Here is a 12,331-nt window from a genome sequence, read left to right on the forward strand (position 1 = left end):
TATGGATGGATGCTACATTAACTGTTTTCTAGTTAATGGCTATGGCTCGAGTAACTGTTGGAGAAGTTTTGTATAATACTTTTTTATTGGCCTATAAATAACATATCTTGTTTCTTTAAGTACAGTTGATAAAATACTATCATGCCCTGGAGATTTGTTTGTCTTAAGTGCTTCTAGTACCTGTATCACACTTATGTCTCTTTTGTGCTATTAATATTTAATATATAACTTTGCCTTTCCCTGCCTGGGGCATGTGGTGATTCTTTTTCCATGGTAAACACAGTGAAATATTCATTTAATATATTAGTCATTTCTGTTTGATCATCTAAATGTTTATGATTTTCATCTTTGAGACACTTTACTGCAACCTTAATGGTTCTTTTGCGGTAGGAATTCATAAACTACTGAAATTCTAATTTTTATTTGCCACCATAAACAGCTATAATGTTTGGTGCTTTTTCTAGAATGTAGTCTTCAGAGTTTTTTCCCTGGCTTCATCACAGATTGTAATTCATAACAAGATTATTATGATTTTTGTGTTACTGACTGATATTAATCTGAGAGTAACAAACTTTGGATGACTTTTCTATTGAGTAATTTCTTTCATTTCCATGGGGTGTTATGTTCAAGGCATGTTTTTCATCCTTTATGTATAATATTTGAAGCTTTTTCGGAGTTAAAGTAAATAATAAGCACTTACAGAATTGTTTAACAATTGTGCAAATGAAACCTTACTTTTGTATATTAATTGTTGTATTCATGGGAGAAGATTTTTTTTGAATAGTAGATTAAATTGTTTAAAGTTTTACCAGCTGAGACTTATATATTGCACTGATGAAGCAGAAAAGCAACATTTCAATACATTTTATAGTATAACGCCTCAGGTCTACCTTGTAGATTTACTGACAATAAGGGAACAAGCTTGAAAAATTCATCACCTGTCTTGGCCTCTTAGAGCTTTGGAGATAACTGGTAAAACTTCTCATGGATCAGTCTGTTGGTTAATGAGAGACATATTTTTTTCCCTGATATTACAAAGGATATTTCTAAAAAAAACTTTGTTCATTTACTCATCCTTACATTTCTTAAAATTATAATATTCAATAAAAAGCAAGAAGGTGCAAACCTTCCAATTATAGAGTGACATCACAATCTATTATTTATAAATGTTGAACATATTCCATTAAATTGTGACAAAAAATTCTGAAGATCACGCACTGAGCACAAAAGGTTTCACCTTTGTTTTTAATGTTAACACATTGCTTATATTAAAAAAACTATGAGAAAAACGTTTTCAATTTTTTTTCTGATCTGCTATTATTGTAAATTGTTCAACATACAGCAAATACAGTAAATGAAGAGTATAAGTGAATAAAAACACACATCCTTATGAAGCATTCAGTAGCTTCTTTTTAACATCTTAAATATGTTCAAAAAGTAACAAAAGGGGTATAGTGGTTTGGTGGTGAAAGCTAAGTAAATGTTGCGTTAGCCTTTGGTATTTGTTTCAGTGCCTGTATTTTAGATTTTGTAATGGATAATAGTAATTTGAAATGGATTTTGAAAAATAAACCTGTGGCATCACTTCATCTTAAAATAATTGTTCTGAAACCACCTCCACACATCTGTTACAATTCTCAACAGATTCTTGTTTGCATTTTGCTTCTCTGAGTAAATACGTGCAGTACAATATAACATTTACAACTGACTTTCTGCTGCTTGAAATCTTTAAATTGATTCTTACTCATACGATTGTGTCATATGTTATTCTCATTTCTTTGGCTCTAACTTTATTTATTATCAGACGAGAGATGTTCTATTGCTTTTACCTTCTGCCTCCAAATCATTAAACATTACCTTTTAAAAGTGTACACACCCTTGCACAGTTTTGGTAATTTGATGCTTTAATGTCTGCTGTCATGACACTTTCAAGTAGAAATAGATATTTGCAAAGGAACAAGTAATAGGTTTATTCCATGCTGAAAAAAAGAAGAAAGAGAACACAACGTTTTGGCCGTGGAGCCTTCTTCAGGTGTGAGAAAGACAGGGCAGTAGGCAAAGGTAAAGTAGCGGGAGAACAAAGGTTGGGAGGGAGGAGGAGTGAGAGGCGGGAGCAGGGGACAGGAAGAGAGGCCAATCAAGAGGTGTGAAGTCAGAATGGGATTCTGATATTTGTTATGCACACAACTTGCAAGAAGTTGAACAGCAAATAAATACAAAAAGAGTATTTAGAGGATTTACAAGATTCTGAACCTATGCAATAAATATTTTTTTGCAGACGTTTACTGTCAATTATCTTACCTTTAGAAGACTTAAGTTTGAATCTTCAGGGTTTAAATAAATGAATAATGAGTTTCAAAATGATGGGTATGCATCATTTTGTAATGTCACAAAATGGGACATCATAGGAAGGGTATGAAGACATTTACAAGGGACTATAAATAAAACTAAGAATAGTGTACAGTATTTGCTTTTTAACACTGACTTTGAAGCTCAAATTGAACTTAAAGGGTTCATCTACAACTGTCACTATGATAGCAGATACCTTTTCATGCTTGTCAGGATCCTTAAATGATGCATTTGATCATTTTCCAAAAATTGTAGAGTGCAATGTTAAATATTTTATATTTTCAAACCCGCATCTGTTGGTTAAATCCTCTATTTCAGAGTCTTCTGAAATGACAGGAGCCTGTTTATATTTATAACTCATTTATAATTGTCCTTCACAATCCAACATTTTGGGAAATGATTAAAAGTACAGTATACTGTATAATAATACATTTACAGTAGTGGATAATGAACACCGCATGGTGCTGATCATTCAGTGCTTGCTTCATTATAGCAGCACACAAAAAAGATTCCCCTTTCTGATTTATTTATGACAGTAAAATATAAGAGATTTTTGTTGCTTAATTTGTTTTCAAAATCCACGGATAATAATGCTACTGACTCCTGTCACATAACAAGGAGCAGCCCTTAAAATAAATGTTTGTCAAACACTACTTCTGCACCAGTGCTTCAGACACTGCATGACGTACAGTACAAGGCCATACAGTATGTACAGTAACTCACCATGCAACACCGTAATGCTCAGATCAAGATCAATTTAGTAGAAAAACAAGTTGCCATCCTAGAAGTATGTATTGTTTTGAAAATAAAAAGGTTTTGTATCGTCTGATTTGCTTTCAGCCTTTAGTCGAGCACCGATTCCCATGGCAGTTGTACGGAGGGAGCTGTCCTGTGAGAGTTACCCTATAGAACTTCGCTGCCCTGGCACGGATGTCATCATGATCGAGAGTGCCAACTACGGGAGAACAGATGACAAAATATGTGACGCTGACCCCGCCCAGATGGAAAACACAAGATGTTACTTGCCAGATGCCTATAAGATAATGTCTCAGAGGTGAGTGGCAACAGCCTCCCGTGAACTTGTTGTCCACGGAAATGAGGAAATCTCTCATTTGTTTGATGGAGCAAAATTAAATATGGTTAAGCTGCTTACAGATAAAAAATACAGTTTTTCTTGTCAAATACAAAGAAATAAGATTCTAAAATCTGTTTTCAATTTGTTTTTTTTCCATCTCTACCTAAAAGGTGATTTTGTTTTAAAATTTAAGTGTTTTCGTAAAGTATGAGTAGACAGCTGTCTCCTTTTTTAGTCCTTTTTATGTAAAGCGATAGACTTTGCTTTTCGTTGCTAGCTTAATAAGGGTAATATATTTAAAAACAGAAAGCATCAGTTCAAGTATGATAACTATGATTTTATAATTAATATTTAATACTAATATTTATAATTAATATTAATACTGACACATAATAATGGCAGAGTGGGATACAGCCACATCCCCTGTTTTTATATGGGATATAAATATAAAATACATTGGTATTGATCAAATTTAATGTTAATCTTATTGAATTGCTTGGAAATTGTGTGCTGTGCCAGCTATACAACCCTTAAGAGTAACTAACTTCCAAAACAGTACAAGCTTGTTTAAACAGGATTAGTTTAAATCAGATAAACCCAAAATATTGCATGACTTAATGTTTTTCAAGATCCCCAAAAAATCTGATTAGTACTGGGTGTTTGAGAAAACTTGCCAATACAGTGAATCATAATTGGGTTTTCAGTAAGCATTGTTGAAACAATAACTATTATTTAAATAATTAAACTTTATATTTTTTATTTTTATATACAGTATGGGAATGAAAGTATTAACATACAGTAAATAGTTATCCTATATTTGATAAGGTACAGTATATCTTATTTAGAATTACAGTATACTGTATGCTAAGAAAACTTCCTGAACAGCTGGAAGTAATTGATCTCCTTGATAATTTGGTTTACTCCCCTCACGCAGCATAGTAATCCTGATCCTACTGAATGAATTAAATGTAACATAATAAAGAAAACTTACTCTAATGAATGCCCCTGCATCTTGCACTAAATCTTATTGACCAGAATGGGAGAGGGTGATTTAGTTTCAATCAATACCTTCGTTTTATTTAATTATGTGCTTGCAAGCCTAGACATGGGATAAAAAAAGAATTTATAATGTTGTAGGAAAATCTTGTGATATTTGCAGTTTTATCAGCATAATTTTAATTTGCATCTGAAGAATTTAAAGAAGGGTATCACAGTAAAAAGCCGCCTCCAGCGGGCGTTTACAGCTGTTGCTAGGCGCTGACTTGAAAGCCCATGGGTGGAGGAGGAAAGAAATCTTCAGAGAAGGCTTCCAACTCTAGATAATGCAGGAGGTGACAGAAATGAAAAGAGAATAAGAGGGAATGAGTTCATATTTAGAAATGAATTCACAGGGCATCCATGACAGTATATTATAATATGGATTACAGCACGCCTTTGAGAATATATGGGACATTGACTTTGAAACTGAGTTGTGGTAGTGTCTTAGATTTTTGTGATGTTCTATAATGTTATTGTAGGAGAGTCCATGCTTTTGTTTTGTTTCCTATTTGTATTTCCACCTTAAATATTTTATTCAGCCCTTCCTTATCAACAAGAACACATGTGTGTTGGTTGGACAGTCCTTATGTAACCATCATTAATTATTGGTAGTGATAATTATGTTAACCAAATACATTTTTATGTTTTAAGTCATCACGTAAACCAAAGGCAGATTTCTTCATCTGTAGTTTACTTTCCCTAAAGTTAGGTTTCTGCATAAGTAAGGTAAATTTGGTAGGTGACATTGGAATTAAATGCAAAGTGTCTGTTCTACTAAATATAAACTAAAAGAAATTTGGGAATCCATTTGCTAACTCTTGGGAAATTATGATAGTTATACAGTATATGATGGTTATACTGTATACGGTATATAAGAGCAGTGAAACTGCCATTATATATAATCCTTAGCAATTATAATTACTGTAGATGTGTAATATATTTAGTAATTTTCAAAATGTGGAGCACTATTTTAAACCCAAATTACATTTTCAGCTTGTTATCTTTAAAGCACACCGCAAAGTCTTTTTTAGTAATTCTAAATGAATTGATATTCTATCTAGTCAGTCAGCACACATTTGCCTGCAGGTTTTTGGATCCATGACTGCTGCACATACTGTCTCCTTCTAACTCCAGTGTTAACAGAGATAATTTATACAGTTAAGACTGTAACATATAGCTGTAATATATACTCTGAAAACTAGAAAGTTACTATGAAAACCAGAGCTGTATCTATAATGGGCTGTAAGGGCTGTAAATATAGGTTTTGTCAGCTGTGTCATCAAGATTGATAAATTATGTTAAAAAATAAACTTGCCAAAGTAATGGTATTGTAAGAGAACTTATAATTTCATAGGTTCTAAGGACAAATAGCACATAAGGACTCAGACCTACAGTAAGTAAAATAAATATATGTGGTTTGCTACCTTTATTAAATTTGAGAGTGATAAGTAAGAAAGTGCCTAAAATACCTTGCATACATACATAGCAACTAGACACTCAGATGGTGGGAGCCTGCCCCGGTTTATTTCCCTGGGCTTTATTACAAGGGCTGGTTACTATAGAGAACAGAGGGCTGTGTGACTCCAGTAGAGAGCAATCTCACTTGGGTTTCTTCTACTCACATTCTCTCTCTCTCCCCCACGGATGCTGGTGATCCACAGCTACAGGCTCCTGTTATGGCAACAGACAGGAACTTGGAATCAGTCAAATATAGTGGCCACACCAATCGGCATCCATACCGTCACACACACACATGAAAATAGGAAGAACACACGGTTACTATTTACAATACCAAGTCCTTTTTGGTCTTTAGGAATCTAACCTGTTGCAGTACTTGAATGAAAGGTTTTGTGGAACAATAATTTCTAATAGTTCTTTTTTTGCACTCTTCAACACAGTTTATTTTATCACTGATACATTAGTCTTTCATGTCTTGTTCTTTTGAATGTAGAGGCCTGTCACACACCTTGGTGATGCAGCTGTTTGTAGCACATGGTTTTCTTTGGCAGGGGCTGAGGATAACTGTGGAATTGGATATTGAAGCTGGATTCTAGTATGGGTATTTAAATCATGTAACAAGCTGCCAGCCATGCTGTTGAAGGCGATACCCTGTTTTCTTCAAGAAACAGCTGGATGAGATCCTGGGAAAAATAGCCGATTCTTATTTTTATTATTTTTTCGAAAAAGATGCATCAAAACTTTTTTTTAAAATACAGTCTCATGTAGAGTTCAGATGTTGAAGCTGACCTGTGTCTTAACCAATAAAACACCTGCAGCTAACCTTCTCATTTCACCCTTGTGTTTCTCAGACACCTAAATGAGGATGCTAATGACATTTTCAATACTATGTTAACCTTTAATTGGTTTTGGCACTGCATTTGCTGTTGGATTTTAATTGAAAACATTTGAACTTGCCTGTTAGTGGTATTTTAACATAATTTAATCTTGTTAAATTATGGTTTTGGTAGAGCAACAAGAAACAAAAAAGTCTATCTTGAACGACTCAATGCTTCTAATCTAAAAAATATACTATAGCAATATAGATTCTTAAAATAATGTATAAATCATCAAAAATATATTGTCTTACATGTATTTTAAAGAGTACATGTCAGATTGTAACAAAATGAAAAACATTTCTGCTGGATGAAGTAATTTTTAATGCAAAATTGTTGTCAATGCTGCCAAACTACCTGCTGTCTCTGTCTTTCCAGGGGTACCCTTGTAAAAGAGCCTCAATAGGTTAATGACTCATTAAAGAATGACAGAAATAAAAATGTATATGTATACATTAACATGTAGCATATTTCATGTTAATATATAGCATACATTTATATAAAGTATACAGTACGTGTATGTCTGTATATCCAGTACATGTGTATGTCTGTGTTTATATTCTGTTATAATCTTTTTCTCTTTTTGAGGCTATTCATTTTAATTTGTTTTGTATTGATTTTCTCATGAGGCATACAACTATGGTTTTTACTAAAACTGCTAAATATCCCAGTTATAGGTGCATAAATTACTTGTAAAAGATTTTGCTAGGCACGTTAAGGAAAACTAGGTATTTTACGTTATCTTACTCTTTCACTGAGAGAACTGTTGAACGAAGCTCTTCAAAGCAGTGATAAAATCAAATAACAATTGCTGATTTTCATCAGCGTCGCATGTTTTCTTTGTATTACTCTTTCTCGGGGCTCTCTGGACCTCATAGCAAGTAATTACTCTTGATATCAAAGCCATATATCACAGAGGGTCTCCAAAGACTTCACATAGTACCTAAAATAGCACTGATATCACTGCACAGTGCTTCTCTATAATCCCAGGAGGAGATCCAGGCCAAAAAGAGACAAAGAAACTCTTCTTTCCTGCATTAGGAACTTTCCAGTCTCTATTCTATTTCTTCCTTGGTTAAGAGACTTACAGTATGTAGTTTATCTCAGCATGCTCTTTGACTGATGGTATTGTCGATACATGCCGCCATTTGTTTTAGTCTAGTGCAGTTTCTAAGGGGCAGGCTTTCCAAATGTGCAGCAGGTTCTTTTCTTGCCAGCCTTAAGATGAATCAGAACTGAGCACTAGAAGTATTATTTTTCATAACATGTGTCACATTAATCTTATTAGTCATCAGATAATATCTGTAATTGTGATGTGATTCAGTACCCTTTTGGTTTGTTTTACACCACAAGTGTAGATTTATAAACATCTGCCAAGATGTATTTTAATTTCTAAAATAAGAATATGAGAAATGTAATGAACAAAATAATCAAATCCTTTTTGGAAGAATCATATATTATTGGAACCTGCTATAACGCTAGATACATTGTTTTTTTTAAAAAAAGCAGTCTATGTCAGGAAGTGATTCTTTATTTTCTAAGTTAGCTTTGTTCAAGTCCAAGTTCTAAGCATGCCTTCATTTGTGTTTGGAGTGGATACTGTTCAGGACTTCACAAAAAAATCCAAAGCATTAAGATTGGTTGAAGAGGTTTAAACACCAGTCCTTGGATTGGTATAATAGTTGGTAAACTATGGTTTATTCTTTAGGTTATGCTACAGTACCTTTACCTTTTCCTGTGTGCTCAGTACAGTAGAAGAAAGCACACAGTTAGAGTACAACTGATTTTTTATCTAATAGAGACGGGATAACAGGATAAAGTTACAAAAGTACACGAAAAAATTATGATCACAATGCCTAGAATTTGTTAGTCCACAGAAGGATGCTATATTACTATAATCCAAATTCTGCCGAGATGCTTCAAGGGTGTGCTTTAATAACACCAAGGGGTTTAGTTTGTGTTAGGAACCCCAAATCCTACCATATAGGGCTTTATGTGGCACACTGAGTTTTAAAACACATTAGAGGGAATGTACAGTAGGTTACACCTCCAAAGGCTTGGAGTCTGCTGCTTCAAAAACAGAATTAAAGTGGTATTGGAAAAGTAAAGCATAAACAGAGAGAAGTACCACATGACCAGATGAACCTGGCCACATGCCTGTATTTGCATTATGCGTGTAATGGTTAGTATAAAGCAAAAGTAGTAGTAGTAGCTGAATACCTTTTTGAGGTCCACTTGTTGTTTAAAACTGAAAATGTTCAGTTCATTTAACCTATCTGTGTAGGACGTTCCATTAAGCCTGGGAATGTATCTGGCTGCTGTTCTCTGGACTTCCAGAGCAGCAGTAATGTGTCATATTGTAAATGTTTTTGCTGCCTGCATGTTAAATCCTGATTTGTTTGCAGTAGACATTATCTGTCAGCCTTTTAACAAGTCTTGAAATAACTGACTAACAGGTCTTTTATCTAAATATTTGAATTTCATTTGTTGTCTCTATAGTGTTTGCTAAATTCTTTGGTATAAATTAGGAAGAGCAGTGGCTCCAGTACAGATCTTTGGCACTTCTCTATTTATATCACTCCAATTTGATTATTCATCCCTTACATTTCATCTGTTTTTTATCATCCAATTCTCAATACAAACTCATGCATTAACGTGAATTTCTGCCTTCTGTAATTAGCAAATTAATCTCTTACAACAATATTTTTTTCAAAAACTATTAAAAATCTGAATGCTCTGTGTTGTATAATGTATGTGTCCATTACTGTTGTTGCATGTTTAAAGAAATCTTAGCAACTTAGTTAAGATCTGAATTTTCAATATTCATGTTGACTGTGCACTAGGATCCTGGTTTTACATAGAACATAGATTGAACAGGATAATCAATAACTAAAATAAATAATCGTAACTTTTTTAATTTAAAAATTATGCCAGGAATATACCCAAGAGGTTGGTGTAATTAGAGGCATCTCAGTTCTTTGATCTCTGGAATAGCTAAGCAGCACAACATAAAACATATACAAGTTTCTCTGTTTATAAACAAAGTGTCTCAGAGGCCAACGTCCTGACCAACTAGAAAAATCCCAGACAGGTACCAAATCTTTTCTATTCTATATAACATTTTCAAAATCTATATAAAATTTCCACAACAAGAGAGGTAATCCTGCTTTCTAAACTGAACAGAAAATGACCTACAGTTACTGTGCATTTCTCTCTATATAAACCTGGATGCTACAAAGTGAATGGGAAACCTATCTGTCACGACCACTAACCTGCCCAGACCAGCCCCCAAGAGGACTAATCAGTTCCAGCAGCAGAGTGATAATTACAAACGCCGCCGCACGTGTTAATTTCACATCAGACGCCTTCCCGTGCAGGCTGCATTATTTAAGCCTCCCTTACCCGCATATCGCTGCTCGGAGTTCACTTCTCGTTGCTCTACCTAGCATTTCTTTACCTTTTGCCTTCCTGGAATTCTGACTACACCTTTTGCCTTCGGACTTCGGATCTCGTCTCGCCCCTTGGATTGTTTGCTACCTGTGACTATTTTCGGATTTGACCCTGCCGCTCTCTTTTCGACCACGATTCTGTCTTACGTTTTGGATTGTTCGCCACCAGTGTCTTTACTGGATCTCGACCTACCTTACGCCTTCGGACTACGACTCAGCTCCTGGTTTCGGTCTGTTCGCTTACTTACCTCCCAACAACTCCTGCATCTGCATCGGATCCTTTTCACCTCTTCCGAGCCTCGTAACACTATCTTCCTATTCTAAAAATGCGTACATTTACTAGGAAAGGCCTTTTCAACCTAGGGATTCTCTACACGGAAGATTAGTTTCTTGAAAATATCAGAATGGCAAGCTCTCTTAACAAGTTTCAAATACTTACTCAAATCTGGTCTAAAAGGTTGATTGGAACAAAGACCTCTCACCTGGCACATGCTTTCTTTTTTCCTTGTGTCTTTCTCTTTTTTCCTATCTCTTTTTCTCTCTTCTGTGTCTTTTTATGTCTTCCTGGACTGTTGCTGAGCCTTACTCATTTACCAAGAACTTAATTAACCCAAGGTAAACCAGATGATTTCTTTGGATCAGCGTGTACCTGAGATCACCTGCAACTCTGCAGACACTGAGTTTGAAGCTAATGAGAACTGAAAATATTAACACTAGCCAGGTGTTGACCATTGTCTATAAATTAAAAACTCAATAGCCCCTTTCAATAGATGTAGCAATAGTAATAAAATGTATGAGGATAAGAATATTGTGATAATATAAGAGAATAAGCATATGAACAAATATATAACATGGTAAAAATGTGTTGTAAAGAAAAGGGAAAATTATTACAAAGGAAAAAAGGAGAAAATAGGAATTATTATCAAGGAAATATAAAATACGCTAGGAAAAATATAGAAAATATTTTGGAGATAAAATATAAAGGCAGAGAAGTCTTGCTATCCTTACGCCATTAATCTGACAAAAAATCTTACCTTTTTATTTTCCAATTTTGCTTTCATTAGCTGATAATTACTGTGATCATCTACAGTATCTCACTACCTGGGATCATCTCAGGTACTTCATATTTGACAGGTTTTGAACTGTGAAGTGACTAATACTAACAGTTTTTTTTTTCCAGAGGAAGACATTTGTGCAGCAGACCAAAAACATTGAAAGACATTTCAAATGTTGAATTCACTAATTAGGAGAAACATGAGTAAACATTTATGAAAAAACAGGAATGAGAATAATCCTCTTAATAATTAGGTTATTTCATTGGGTTCAAGAAGAGCATTTTATTAAACGTTAAGCTGTGAGCTCATTGCAAATATGCAGAATTAAATATCACAAAATAACACAAAAATCTCTGGGAACAGGCTGCTAGATAGTTTATCTATCAAAGCAGACTTCACTATTTATACAAAGCAATGAAGAATTCCATAGTGGGTCTACAGAACAAAGATCAGTCTCTTTGAGATGTATCATGGCCAGAGTTTGAAAAAAAGCCAGTAATTCTGTTGAAGAAAGTTTAATAAACTGGTACCTGTGTAGATACTAACCACTTACTAACTCATATTTCTTTTTGAATCTCCCTTGGAAAGCTTAGGGATATGGGATTTTAAATTGTATATCATAAATACTCAAAGAATGAACAAAGTGCAGGAACACAAATTAAAAATTAATAAATTATTGAAATCTTGGAGAATTTGGTGACCCTTTTAAAGGACATTTCCCAAATATCCACACAAATCACAGAATCCTATTTTATAATACACACAAACCGTGAGACAAAGACATGGGCCATTGTTTGCATGACAAGTAAAGATACAAGAAAGGTTGACTTAGGGCATCACAACCCTTCTGCTGCTCAATGTTGCCACTCAGGGAATCCCATCCACCGTTGGTTATTAACCAGCAATATCTTGGCTATGGGACTTGTCCTGTGTTCCAGAGAAGTACAAGACAGTTGTCATTTCTAGGAAATCAAAAGCTTTTTTGTGTATTGCTTAGAATAATAGTCTTTGGAGCTAATAGTCTTTGCATGA

The 12,331-nt window shown here is 34.4% G+C and overlaps 1 protein-coding gene across 1 annotated transcript in view; it reads left to right on the forward strand.

The window, feature by feature from the left end:
- The window catches only part of adgrl3.1 (adhesion G protein-coupled receptor L3.1), a 264,360-nt gene that overhangs the window by 36,664 nt on the left and 215,365 nt on the right, over positions 1–12,331 (forward strand). The window contains exon 2 of the mRNA XM_088939011.1: positions 3,190–3,403. Coding sequence (XP_088795137.1) covers positions 3,190–3,403 — 214 coding nt within the window. The remainder of the gene's footprint in view (positions 1–3,189; positions 3,404–12,331) is intronic.

This window comes from Atractosteus spatula, chromosome 1 (genome assembly GCF_055471065.1).
Source record: "Atractosteus spatula isolate fAtrSpa1 chromosome 1, fAtrSpa1.hap1, whole genome shotgun sequence".
NCBI lineage: Eukaryota > Metazoa > Chordata > Actinopteri > Semionotiformes > Lepisosteidae > Atractosteus > Atractosteus spatula.